General features: G+C 40.0%; 1 protein-coding gene across 1 annotated transcript in view; it reads left to right on the forward strand.

Annotated features, from left to right (window-relative positions):
* ATP9A (ATPase phospholipid transporting 9A) overlaps positions 1-14,618 on the forward strand; it is a 555,816-nt gene that overhangs the window by 180,394 nt on the left and 360,804 nt on the right. The window contains exons 9-12 of the mRNA XM_085619138.1: positions 2,034-2,109; positions 7,592-7,668; positions 9,516-9,676; positions 14,193-14,335. Of these exons, the coding sequence (XP_085475264.1) occupies positions 2,034-2,109; positions 7,592-7,668; positions 9,516-9,676; positions 14,193-14,335 (457 nt within the window). The remainder of the gene's footprint in view (positions 1-2,033; positions 2,110-7,591; positions 7,669-9,515; positions 9,677-14,192; positions 14,336-14,618) is intronic.

Consider the following 14,618-nt stretch of genomic DNA (forward strand, 5'->3'; position numbering starts at 1 on the left):
GATTGCAGGATAGCATGCAGAGCCTGTGATTCTACTGCATTACACAGTGCAAACAGATGCTTGCAGTGTCAGTAACATTTTTGTTTCTTGCAGTGTCACAAATGACCATTGCAATCTCTTTGATGGTAAAAGATATGTGATGTGTTTGACATAAAAATGTCTGAACCTACCCAGTATAAAACGGTTCTGTTGCTATTATCTCTGTTGACTTATTGATGTTCTGTGATTCGTGAACCCTAGATGAATCTAGATAATGACTTTAATGGCTACATCCAACATGCATGAATTTTCAAGTTGAACGTTTTGAGAGCTTTCTCTGGTCACAGTAACCATAAAGTGGCATTCTGGTAGGCTCATGCACATGTGCTGCCATCTAGGAGCCTCAGCTACAAAAGGATTTCAGCAATGCCATCACTAGGGAAACAAACACTCCATTCAATATTTTTGTATGATGTGATATCAAATACTTTGTGTGGAATACTATGGTCTTGGTTGCCATGTGCTTCACTTTGCAAGATATTAAAACATGCCTTTATTGCTTCAGAGCTATTTTTATGTCCTTTTGAGAAAGGTAATCTTGTATTTTTGTTTCACACACTAACCATATGTGGTCACTTTGAGTTTCCATATTCCCGTCTCACAGGCTTTTCTTGGCACCAGTCCAAACTTACTTGAGGCAAACCTCCCTCGGAGATAAATGACACCTACCGTAATATAATAGGGAAGGATGCTATTTAATTATCATGTCCTAGATAGGAAAGCTTTTACTTCCTTTTTTAACTTTACATACCCACCCCTTCTTTCATAACTTCCCCTATGCCCGTACCACAGCACATGCAGAAATACTTTTCTGGGGTCCAAAAACCTGCCCAGGTTAGAAAGACTTTCTTGACGGAGCGTTGGTAGGGTACTAGGAAGAGGAAGGCTAGGACTCAGAGTAGTGGAGATTACCTGTAAGTAATTAGGACATCAACCAGTATATAGTAGCTCTAATATTTATTAACCTCATTTAGATGGAGAAATCCATTGTCCTCTATGTTAGATGCAATAATGCACTGTTTTCTCCAAAATCCCGTTCACTTTTAATGGTTTAACTCCATAAAAATGTTTAATATAATGCCGTAATTTATTTGATAATAGGTGGCATTCCTTAGCGCTGCTGGATTCAGAGATTCGGAAATTGTTTTTGTCCAGCAACACATTTTCAGAACTATTCACACACTGAGAAGCCTGGTCATTTTTATTGCTGCCTTTTAGCCTTATTTTTGGAGTCAATTAGAATTTGACGAGAATTTTCCTTATAGCTTATTATCTGGCTGCACTAACATCAATACTCTTTGGTTGATAATTGTTGTCCTGTTATTACGAAGTGGTGGCACATATGTTTTCTTTTTTTTTTAAGTATAGCCATGCTGTTTAGCATCAGCGGATGTGCCGCGTGGTTTAAAAACATTTGTAAAGCCAATATGTTCCAAAGGTACAACCTATTGACTTTGCCAATTATTGTTTTGAAAGGATATGTATTTGCAGAATACTACCTCATTCAGTTATAATAATAGTGGTATATTTTAAAAGGGTATGTTGATAAACCGTGGAAAAAAATATATTTGCATGTTCAGTTGTGGTTTACTTGAAAATGCAGAGCCCCATGTGTGAATATTAAAATGAACCATCTTTTGAAATAAAAACGAACACACTGAGCTTATTATTTGCAGTTTTTACTTATAACGTTCAATTTGCAATCAGTTTTTCTTGCCACAAAATTCACTGGCTGGATCTATGAAAAAAATCATTTAAAACTAATAAAGATCATAATTTGTAGTCTAGAAACCACCAGATTAAGTTTCTCCTTACTTAAACATAAATTAAATATTGTTATATGTGTAATTTTTTTATTTGCAGTAAAGTATTTTAATTGTCAGTAAAAAAAGGATTAGGCTGTGAGATTTCACTTAAATAGGCATACAAAATTGACTTCTCAAAAGCACCTACATCATTTAGGATTTTGTGACGCTTTTTTTTTCCTTTTTCAGGAGGACAGTGATCCCCCTATAAACGAAAGCTTAAGTATTGAGAACACTCTGTGGGCCAGCACAGTCATCGCTTCAGGTAAGATCAACACAGAGCAGCAGTATGTTTTGGAAGAGCATGGTAGCAATTTTTTGTTCAATCTGTTCTGTAATTGGAATAATCATGTCTGTCAAGCTGTGTAAATTAGTGATGGGATGAAGTTTCCCAATTGTCCCAACACCTCAGGGCAGTTGACTTGACATATAATTACCCTCTGAACACACTGGTACAAGGGAAGGATTGGAATTCATACTCTTCCTGCGAGATTTGTAACCCTTAATTATTGTTATCATTTACATTCCGATCTTTTTTTAGAACTTTTGTGATATTTAATATAGTGACAGACGTGCAGATGACACAGGGGCGTTTAAACTGCTGGTGAAAAGATCACACTGAGAGGTCAGCGTTCCTCCACTTTTTACTCCTGTTTCATTTGCTCCTGCAAAGAACTGGGGAGCTCTTGTGAGTCATTTTAGGATTTCTGATGAAAATATAGAAATTCTTTTGAAGCTGTAAACCTGCATTCGGTTTACTCGGACATGGGAGACATACTATGAGCACTAGTTCTATTTTAAAATAGCTTTTCTAAACGAATAACTTTATTTTTCTGCACAAGTTTTTCCACTCTATGCTTAGTTTTCAACTTGCACTGAAGAGGTTTCAGTGCAAGTTGAAAAGTAAGCATTGAGTGTAAGTAAGTAATTCTTTTATTGCTCAGTTAATTAAAACCATTGCAATCAGCTACTTATAATACGTATAAACAACCTTGAAATACAGTTTTTATAATAAGTTTGTTAAAATTTCATTAAAGAAGAAAACATCGAGCAAAATTTCATAAGGTTAAGAAAGTGCATTCTAAAAAATAAAAAATTAAGCGTCTTTGGCACTGTCCAAGAAACAGATAAAAATGAAACGTTATATGCCCAAAGTGTCTATATTAAAATGTTCACACCTGCAGGTTCTTGGGGCAGTTTTGAGCAACACCGCCATTTCTTACGAGGCTTTACATAGTTGTTCCTTGACATTGCCAAGTGGGGCGGTTGGGCTCAAATGTTTAATGGGTTTACTTCGTCCGGTCTCTCCCTTCTGGCATTCTGCTTTTTTTCCGCATTTTCCATAAATTTGACGAGATGACTTACTAGTTGGATGTTTTTCCCGTCAAAGCATGCATTGACCGCCTGCCGACATGTTCTTATTCCCAATTTCTTTAGTGCTGGTTTTAAATGGAGTCTACGCTCCTTTGCCAGTCCTTTACAAATGCATATTAGGTGAAAGATATCCTCTTTTGGGTCCCCTCATAGCCGACAATTTGTTGTCGTTTGGGGTTGTTTCCACGGGGGAAGGTGGTATTGAGATGGAGTCATATGAACTTCTCCTTTGTAATCCGTGTATAACCAACTCCTAGGTAGATTTGGCAGGTGCTGCTCGTGTAATTTTGGATGACAATCCAGCCGTGAGCCCTGTTAGCTAGTGTTGCTTTGTCTTCCACTAGCGAAATTATCTTTACAGATTTTTCTACTAATCGTTTGAAGGTGTTATGAGAACCAATGCTCTTCCAAACTTCTTGTAATGTCAAGGAGTCTATTAAGTAAGCATTGAGTGGAAAAACCTTGTGCAGAAAAATAAAGTTATTTGTTCTTCAAGCTGCTCAAAATATTGCCCACTATAAAATGCCCTGTTAAATGCCTAATAGCTGCTATGATAACTGTGAAGAATACAAATGAGCCCATCCTGAAAAATTTACCTGAAATCCTATTTGCAAAATACGTCCACATAGGTGCAAAGGAGCAGGCACTAGGGATTACCTCTTGGGTACCAATACTTCCAACCTACATTGCTTGAACACATTAGTCCCAATTTACAAATAAAGTAATACGTCGATACCCATAGATTTACTACTACCCTTCGTGGATGTAGATTTACAACTTTGTTTGATATCACAAAGCATTCCAGATTCACTCTAAATCAACATTTGCAGGTATCCATGTTTATTCATGGAAAGCGTTTGTCATCTCCTTTTCATGTTCCTGCTAGTGCAGAGGCATTTCTGCATAGGTAATTATACATGTTGTCTTTTTTGCATAGGGAAATGCCATTGTCTTTGTGCAAGGGCACTCTTTGTTTCTCCTAAAGAAGGCTGTATCTCCCATTGCCTAATTCCCCACCAAGTTTGGAAGTGTTCCACTCCCACCCTGGTAATGGTATATGATTTTCAGGGTGAAAAGTTGTTGGAGAGGAGTTTGAGAATACGCCCAACATTTTCTGTGTTCCTCGAGTCTCAATGGAAGTCCTGCCCTGGAACAACCACAGACCATCCTTTGAGTTTGAATAACCCATAAGCAGTATTATGCCATTTGGGGTAAAATTGCACCTATTAAAAATAGGTTTATCAGTCGCAATAAGTGAACTCCTTGCATCGTAATTGGAGTCCTTTGTGTACGAGATTCAGATTTGCATGTGCAAATGGCTGTGAAACGGTCACCTAACTGCAGGTATGTTTTCACAGTTCAAAATCAAGATATAATAGGAAAGTCTACAAGATGGTTTATAAGCTGTTAATGTTCAGTGAACAACTCACATGCTTTCAATTTGAGCTGTTAAAAGGGTGTCAGAAGGGGCTTTGATGTATAATGCACGCTCTGCAAAGGTCTCAAGTTTGAATTCCGACAGAGACCATTCAACCTTGCAGTCTCCTTACCCTTGTAAGGTGATGTGGAATGGTGGTCCCAGAGCACTGAGCCATGTATCCAAATTTCCCAATAGTAAATCTTTGTAGGAAGTACAAAGAAGAGTTAGTATCATGCACAAACTTATATTACCGTGCAGCCCATTTGACTACACAGTGAAAACCCAAAAGTTGGTAGATGGGGTTAAGTATAGATTTGCTACAAATTTAAAGCCAAGCTGATATACACCTATATCAAGAATATGTTGTAAAAATATAGAATCACTACTGGCAGACCAAATTGTCTAACAAAATTAAGTCTTAGTACCATGAACATACAAGAAATTTGGTAATGGCTGTACAGAAAATGAGAAACAGAATTTGATGGCAAGTATATGGTTTTCGATTCTCTCGCCTGTACATGAGGAAATCTAAGTTATCTAACTAACCCTAAATTAAGTAATATTAAAGGGAAACCCTAATTAGATCCAATAAAGTTGAAACGTGTCAGCATTGTAGAGACTTCTGTTGGAAGTTCTCCAAATCAGGGGTATTGCATAGCTTAAAGCACACAACGGCATGATAGCAAGAGGTATGTAACCTTAGAAGTCTAAAAGTAATCTGACTAAAGCTAAACTGTGACCACCAATTAAAGCTACACATAACGTTCAAGAATCCCACATCATGTGTCCCAGTACTTTTCCCTTTTTCACGGTAAAACTTGACAGTTGCACTCAAAACTCCCCTCTTCTGATCTGCACATCAGAAGGTCCTTGGATTTCTCCCGTCTCCTCCAGATACATCACAGACAGCTTTCCTCCCTTTGTTTGTTAGCACCTCTCATCCTTGCCAAAAGTACTCCTGGACCTCACTATCTATTATACGCAATGTGCGTTTCACTCACTATGAGAACACATGAACACACCTGCAAGAAAAAAGAAAACATTGCAACCAAAGCAAACTTTCATGTTGAAGGTTAATATTTGAATTCAAATGCTCAAGGCCTTTGGTCAAGGTAATGTGTCAAGCAATTCAGTAAACGTTTAAATGTATGGTTATGTGTACATAGGCAGCTATAAAATAAATGCAGACTACTATTCAAATGAAGACGTGATTATCGTCGCGCAAAAATATTATTTGAACCACACAAAAGAAGATACATAAGAACTGCAATTTGGCGACACTATAAGGAAAATATTAATATACACACTCATATAAATGTTGGGATTATAGAATGAGTGCACCTTCAATATCTGCTCAAGTACATCACTTTCTGTTAATGATATTAAATCACACGAATATATGAGACTATGTGTACATTTATATGGCATGATCAAAAACGTAAAAGGGTGGAGCCAAAATGACGCTGTTAAGTGGCCCATAGTATCTTTGACCTTATTTTCACTGCTGTGAAAATGCATAAGTTGGGGCAGCTGACACTGTATGAAAACGGTTTGTCGTTTGATGTGGGTTTTCACAGCACAGCTGTCAATCAGACCTTCTGCTAACAATATACATGTAGCGGACTTTGGGTCCGCCTCTTTCAATCACGACCTTCTTTGACCAGCCTTTTGCAGCCTTTTATTTGAGACTTTGTCAATCATGGCTCAGCCCATAGAAGTAATCATAAGTCACTTAATCCTATTGGCTGTTTGTTCGCATCCGTCCACCCCCCCTTCAGTGCTTGCAATGAACTTATTGAGGGACTACTTTTACAGCTTTTGACTTCTCTTCTTCTCCTACCAGGGGCGTAACACAGGCCCCCGCATCCCCCGCATTGCGTGGGGGCCCCCACGTTCCATGGGGCCCCCTCACCACTGCACTTCGGCCGGGGAGCTCCTTATGGAAGTCTGGAGGGGGCCCCTCCACGTACCCTGCAGGGGGGGCCCTCAATTATCGTTACCCCACTGTCTCCTACTAATTCCCTCCAGTGTGTCTACTGTTATTGCTGCAAGTTGTAGCTCTGTAAACCCATTGGTTTTCATGTAAATGATTTTCTAATGTTTTGAAGTTCTCACCACATAATTGCCATAAAGTGACATTAAAACTGCAGCATGAGTTTTTGGGCCCACAGTGGCATGTCTAGTGACATCATTGTCTTAAGCTGCAGTGTGCAGCTCAGGAGCAGAAAAGCATGCCAACTCTCTCCTGTTTGTGAGAACTAGGACAAAGCAGACCTTTTAACCATGTAAAGTAGCAACAAGCGCACCACAATACGTACACCAGTAGAAGTTAACTTAAGTCGCCCCCTTCTATAATGAATAATTCTTGTGGACAGAAAATGAATGTTACATGTTTATTGATAGCTAATTCAATGAAGAACGCGCCTGTGCATCCCAGGCCCCAGGACAAATATTTCCTAATGAAACCAGACCCATCTGTTGCAGGTTTCTGGTAGAGAAGGGTGCAATTATGGATCCTTCCAGCCAGAGATCTAATGGCCTGCGGGGGTTGGTGCAAGCCTTGAACTAATCATAATGTGCAAACTTTGGACTCCCTGGCCATTGAAAGTAAAATTAGGGCTATGTTGCTATGATCAATCAGCTGCAGGGGTGGCCTTTCATTGTGTCTTTGTTAGTAAGTGCACAGTGTTAGCTTTACATGCATCCATCTGTGGCCTATGATGTATACTTAACCAGTGCTTAAAAGTACAGACACTGGAACTATTCCTCTGTAATACCCTGTTTCCACATAGTCTTAACCTACACCATAACATGTAAGAGTTGTTTTCCTGGTGATCACCTCATGCTGGTCGACATCCAAATGATGTATAAGGCATCATTTTGAGGACCATCTTCTATGTCGCTCATTCCTGTAGCGGATGTTTTATTTCTCATTTTCTGTGCTCTTCGCCAGGAACTGTTATAGGAGTTGTGCTTTACACGGGCAAAGAGCAGCGCAGTGTGATGAATACTTCAAATCCACGGAGCAAGGTAATAAAAAAATTATTTGTCTCCCTCAGTATGTTTAAAAAAATATTGAGTGCATTGGTAAAACAAAACGTGTACATGGCAGCAGTGTTCTCCTTAACCAAACTTCAACTGAAATTTCCCTTCAGATGATAACTGTTCATATACATTTCTGTCAGCCATCCTTGACTCTTCTAGTGAAAATGCAACAATAGGAGGGTGGCGGGTCTTTGAATTTTCTACTGTTTGTCATTGGATACTGTGAGATCCTTGGGTCTGTACGCTCTTTTTGGGTGACAGCGGCTTTTATGGGTGACAGTGTAGTGTTGAACAACAGCAGCCATTTCTTTTGTATCTTTTTATTTTTTAAATCATTTATGAGTCCACCTAGGGGAGGCCGGGGTTTGAGCGTGGAGGGCATTTGCAAGAGAAAAACATATATGCATATATATTTGGAACTGTGGGATACGTGAGTGAGAATTGTGGTGGTGGTTCTTAAAAGGGTTTTGGGCACCACTATCCCATGGCTGTTCTCCTCTTGCACATTTGATCCATTGTATCAGAGAAAGGGGGTCACGATTCTATATTTTAGATGGTGTTTCTTTTAAAGGGTAACATTTCTTAAGGTAAGTGTTTTCTCTGATCTTTTAAAATGCCAACTTGTATTCTATATTTTAAACCATGCATGAACTAATGAGGATAATGATAGCTGTAATCAATAGCAAGCTCATGAATTCACAATGATGCAGGTGGTAACATTTGTCATAGGACGGGTTATCCTATACCCCTGTTCCTAAAAATGTCATCATGCATTCACAAAGAGGTTGACTGCAGTACTTGCGGCGCCGCCAAATATCTAGTGTGTGGGGGACAGAAATTGAACAGCCGCTCAATTAGCCAATAAAGCGCTTACTAATTATTTGTTATGATGCCCATTTAATTTACAAACAGACACGGCAATTAAAATGATGACTGAAATGGAGTCACGCCATGTCTTGTGGACATGGTTTCTTCTCCTCAGTTTTCGACCATTGGTGCTCTCAGTACAGAGATTATTTGAGTTTTGATTCTGGTCGAATGTGTGTCCTTCACAGGAATGGCTACTACTGAATAGGGGTGGTGGGGCGGGGGAGAATAAAAAAATTAAAAGTACCTGAATACCGCTGGCCGCCACCTGCACTCCGTCCTGTTCTCCGCAGCAGGAAGCACACAGCCTCCCAGAATCCCCTAGCAAATGACGACGCTGCCTTACAGCAGCGTTGTGATTGGTCTGAGCGCCATGGTTCGGTGCTCAGTGAGGGCTGGGATGCTGTGCATGTTCTCCACCCAGGCTGTACAATACAGCCTGTGTATAACATTTAAAGTGTGCAGGTCGGCCAAACAGTCATGCGCACTTAAGGTGCAACCACCACTCCTCCTTCCTCGACGTCAGGGAGCCCGGCCTCACCCTAACCTGGCTTCAACTGCATAAATAATAAATAAAATGATATTAACGGAATGTTATCATTTTAGTTTTTGTATGGAGCTTACAGTTGAAGCAGTGGGGCAGCGCTCCTTCACCTTAGCAGAGGAGCCGCCGCTGGTCCTTGACTGCATCTCTTGTATGCTGTCATATTTCTTATTTTTTTGCAGTGCATTTTTTGGTGCATGTGTCACTCTGTCATTGTAACCGAAATCCTGCATCAGTGGCTTAATGCAAAATGAACAGAACTTTATGATTGGCCTCAGAGTCTACCATATCTCGCAGATAGTCATTGGACTTGGGCTAAATGTGGGCCCCCTAAAGAGACGGAGGCCCGGCTGTGCCACAGGGGCCTCAATGAGGCCCCTGGACTAGCTCTTGAATTTAACCCCCATGTCTTCTTTTGCAGATTGGTCTCTTTGACCTGGAAGTCAACTGTTTGACGAAAATCCTCTTCAGCGCCCTCATTGTGGTTTCCTTGGTCATGGTGGCGCTGCAACATTTCGCAGGCCGCTGGTATCTGCAGATAATCCGCTTTTTACTCCTCTTTTCCAACATTATTCCCATCAGGTGAGCAGATGTTGTTAGTGAGTGCTTGTTTGTTAGTGTCACGGTTCTATGAGGGTTTTAATGCCCCCTCCCCCAAAAACCAAGTGTTCGAAAACCCATCAACATTTATGTCTAACTGTCTGTCTCTTTCCTCTCTTTTGTGTATTTATTTTATTCCTTTATCACTTAAATTCTAATGTACATAATTTGCAATTAGCTGCATTATTCCTATCTACAACTACGCCTCTTTTCGAACTGGGTTATAATGTTGAAGTCTCTGCCACATATCTTCTGCCCAAAGGTCAGGAGACAATTAAATTCGACCTTTGACTTCAGATTAAATATGCACAGATTTTCATAAATTAGGTATCATTTGAAAGCCCGTGACATCTACATTCCAGCCCTGGGGTTATAAGGTCATGAAATCTGACCTTTTGCCTCAGTTAAAAAAATGAATGGCCGTTGCATGGCACACACACGCGCCCTTTGAGCTTTCAGAGAAGCTTTGTGTGTTTTTTAACAGGCCCGGATAATGCATCGCATGACTGTTCTCACATTGCCCTCACTTAAAGCGCATTTGTTTAATCCAGATATCTAATGCTGCACCCCGACATTCTTTTGCACTAATATTTGTTTAATGAACGATGGCACCGTCTCAATATTTTTTTTATAAATTCGGATTTTTAAATATAAGACCTGCCTACATTTTTTGGGATAATGTAGCTTTGTACCCTTTACTCAGCCCGCGCGCGCTCTGCATGGTTGTTTGACAGCAATTCAAACAGGCGGATTGCAGACAGAGGAACCCTCCTGTTTCTCACGTAGGCAGCCCTACAGCTGATAAGTAAACCATGCATCTAAACTTTAAACGCTGGTTTACAGAGGTTATGTTAAACATCGTGCCCAGTCATCTGATTGGTTTGCGCCATAAGTAACTTTCATGCAAAACAATACATTTGCCTGGAGGTATTGAAGCCTCCTTCCACTCGAGTGACATTTATTTTCATTTGACCTCAAGAGAGCCTCACAGTGGAAAGCAAGTTATGATTTTTAACTCTAGTGACTTCTAATTTTCCACGATTCAGTGACTCCACAAAAACTTCTATTGATCATTTGTTTTGTTGGACATCTTACATTTTCCCTCTGCAAAATCATATAATTTTCCCCTCCAAAGTTATGCAAAATGTTAGGAAAATCATGCAAAATTACGTGTTAATTACGCAAAATGCAACATTTGTGGTATTTCGAGTGAAAATTGAACGTGAGAGTTTGATTCCCTCAGAAGTCACTCGAGATACCTGAAATGAGATTGTGAGACAATTTCTTCACAAACCAGCAAATGCAGCAAAACTAGGTGAAATTTCATGCTGGTATAATTTCTAGCATTTCTCAAAATTTACATAAGGCGAAAATTACACAAATGAATTTCTCTTGGGCAATATCATAATGGTAAATTCCTACATACATCAATAGAGGATAATGCCTCACTGGGAACACCGTTTTTGCCCATATCTATTTTTTGTAAGGAGTTGTGCTAAATTCCCAACAGTCATGTAGTCAATATCTGTCTTTGCTATGTCCTAGCAGCTCTCAAACCCTATGGATTGGAGATGTCTTCCCAGTTCTGATTTGTTTACGCTGGGAATTTATGTAAAATATGTGTAAAAGACAAACCTTACCTACATAGCCACACCACTCTATTCAGTGTTTATTGAAACAGGATATGCCAACGATTTATAAATCATCAACAGAAAAATGAAAGATACAATATCCATAAGCAGACTCTCTTAAGAAATAGTGTAAATATTATAAAAAAACACTTTTTGAGCTCTTGCCTGAAAGTATTCCGGTGCCAGTAGTCTCTTGCCGTAAAGTTGTTCCTGTCGGATCCCCGGAAGTAAAGTGTAGCTCTGTTACCGCAGACCAGATGGGCAGTGAGGTGTAAACACTGGTGTTGGCACTTTAGAATGAAAAGAAGACTACACCTCACAGTGTAGGTACTCAGGCAGTAAAGAATTAAGAAACTGCTCAAGGCCGCCCTGGCAGTGCAGCTGACACTTTCTGGGTTTCTCACTCCAGGCTTGCAACTGAGACCCTCAAGCACATGACAAAATTTCAATCCTCAAGTAAATCATTAAGGGCCAGATGTACGACCAATGGAAATTGCGACTTGCAATTTGCGCTCGATTGCGAGTCCCAAATTGCGAGTCGCAATTTCCAATGTACAACAGTGTCTGATGCACTGTTTGCGATTCTCAATTGGGTCGCAAACTGCATGCCTCATGAATATTAATGAGGCACTCGCAATTTGCGACCCCACTGAGAATGGCTGACCCTCCCAGGGATGGTGGCCTGCTGGACTCAACAGACCTCCATGTCTGGGACTGCTTTTAAATAAAGCAGTTTTTTAAAATACAGCCCGTTTTCCTCAAAGAAAAACGGGCTGCATTTAAAAAAAATTTTAAAAATGAAACGTTTTCGTTTCATTTTTTAAGGACAGGTAGTGGTCCATGGGATCACTGCCTGCCCCTATAAAATATTTTCCCCTGCATTTGCAAAGTGGAAGAGGTCCCCTGGGAACCCCTTCCCATTTGCGACTGCATTACCACCCTCTTGAAGTGAACGGCAAATTGCGAGTGTTTTGTGACCACAATTGCAGTCGCAAAACATTCATACATAGGGCTGCGAGTCACAATTAGGAAGGGACACCCTTGGAACTCGCAAAATAGTGTTAGTACATTGCCCACAGGGATTTTGCATGCGCAAACTGGTCGCAATCACGTTTGTGCATGCAAAATCCCATCGTACATCTGGCCCCTAAATGCCCGAGCATGCCCTTAAGTGGCCCAGCATACATCAACAATCGCGTTTGTTTTCACAAACTTTCCAGTCACCTCTGCTCATCCAGAATCCTACTGGCACACATCCCGCGCATACGGAAAACCAGATCTGGTGGTTGATCCTTCTCCTACATTGCTACTAACGTGTGGAATTACCCGTCCATACACATAAGAACCTCCTCCTCACTTCTTGAATTCCACAAGAAGCTAAAGACCTAGCATTTCGAGTTTTCCACTAGGCCCTAGGTTTGGCTAGGCGCACACCTGCTTAGAGCCAGGTTACCCTCCCGGGTAAAAGTGCGCTCTAGAAATCTGCGTAACATAAGTGAATTAGTCCATAGTGAGATCATTATTTTGTGCCTTTAAAGTATTGCAACTTCTAAAGATTTACTGCTATTGCTACCTCAATTATGCACCTATAAATCACTGGTTCTAAAGATGTGACTGCTAACTGAACTCATTTTACTCTAGAAAGAACCAACGCCTCAGTCTGCCTCATTTGAACCAGTTATCTATTGGATGTACACAGATTTTGACAGAAGATTATTTACTCTACTCAACTATATTAACTACTTACAGACACTATAAGTTCGGAGCTTGCAGTTCTACTATCGAAAGAAACAAGGTGGCCTGCCCCATAAGTCAGTAAAAATCAGCATTTAAAGGGCAACACCCATGCATGTGTATTAAGTTCTACCAAAGGATGGAATACCACCCTTCAGATTAATCTTCGTAAAGGAGAATAGGATGCAGACAAATCAGTATTTAAATTGCTAAAAGAAAATAAGTGCAGGGCCCAAAGTTTTTCACAGTAGCAGACCACCAGAGCAGATGAATGCTGGGGATGATGAATACCAAGGCTGCCTGGTTTTGATCCCACCTCAAGCCTCTTTCTCGTACCACCCTCACTTCCAGTCTCTTTAGCTCGTTCTTGCAGTTTCTTTTTCCTGTCTTGCCAGTGACCTATGCCTCATAATTCTTGCTACATAGAAGACATGTACTTTCACTTTCATCATCTGTTTATAAATCTCAATATCTGACCTTTCATGTCCCAAGAGAGCTATCCTTGCCCCCTGTTCTTTTCAATATGCAATTTCATCCCCTGGTCACACTGATGAGGTCTTTTGGTTTCATCATCTATTTGTGGGGAAATTATACGCAAAAGTGGGATAGATCGAACAGAGACAATAGCTGACAAAATAGCCCTTCCCTCTGAAAAAGGAGATTGTGATTGTTTGGATGAAAAAGAAATGACAAATTAAATGGTGGTAAAACAAAATAGGTGTCTTTAACAATAGAATCAGTCTTTAATATCTAATGTGGGCCTCACAGATATCTTACAGATTAACAATTTAAAACACCTTGGCTTTTGATTTAATTCAAATCTGTCAACTTTTGCAAGGGAACTTGCGTCATGACATATGCACGCCTATGTTTGTTGACACATAATCCCTCACATGAATAGGCAGCTCAATTATCCACAACTTTAAATTCTGGGAGTGTATGTCTAAGATCTACTAAACCTGGTTTACATATCAATGTCTAAATAGATTGTGAAAGATATTTTTCTCTCTCTCTTTCTATCCCATGTTATGAGCTATAATACAACATTATCAAGCAAAGTATAACCGGATTCTCAAGGGCATTATTTTGTTAGTTCACCAGTTGCAATAATTAACTATTCTGTTTTTGTGCAGTTTGCGTGTGAACCTGGATATGGGTAAAATAGTGTACAGTTGGATGATCCGCAAGGATTCCAAGATTCCTGGCACCGTGGTTCGAGCAAGTACTATTCCCGAACAGCTTGGCCGAATTTCGTATTTACTAACCGACAAAACAGGTACGCCATGTTTTAGACATAAACACAATTTTCACAGACCACTGTGGAAAATAGCAATTTTTTGTTGGGGCCAAATGATAATTGACAATAAATAGGCTTCATATTCGGAACTTTTTCACAGAAACATCGGAGTTACAATTGTTTTTTACTTATGGTTGAGAAGAGTGTAAAGTTTATGCCATCTTGGGATACAATGGATTGTTTGTGATTAAATCAGGTGTTTTTCGACTGCTTGTATTAAAAGATTACATAAATGCCTGCAGTTACATGTAGTGCTTCAGCA

This window comes from Triturus cristatus, chromosome 7, assembly GCF_964204655.1.
Source record: "Triturus cristatus chromosome 7, aTriCri1.1, whole genome shotgun sequence".
NCBI lineage: Eukaryota > Metazoa > Chordata > Amphibia > Caudata > Salamandridae > Triturus > Triturus cristatus.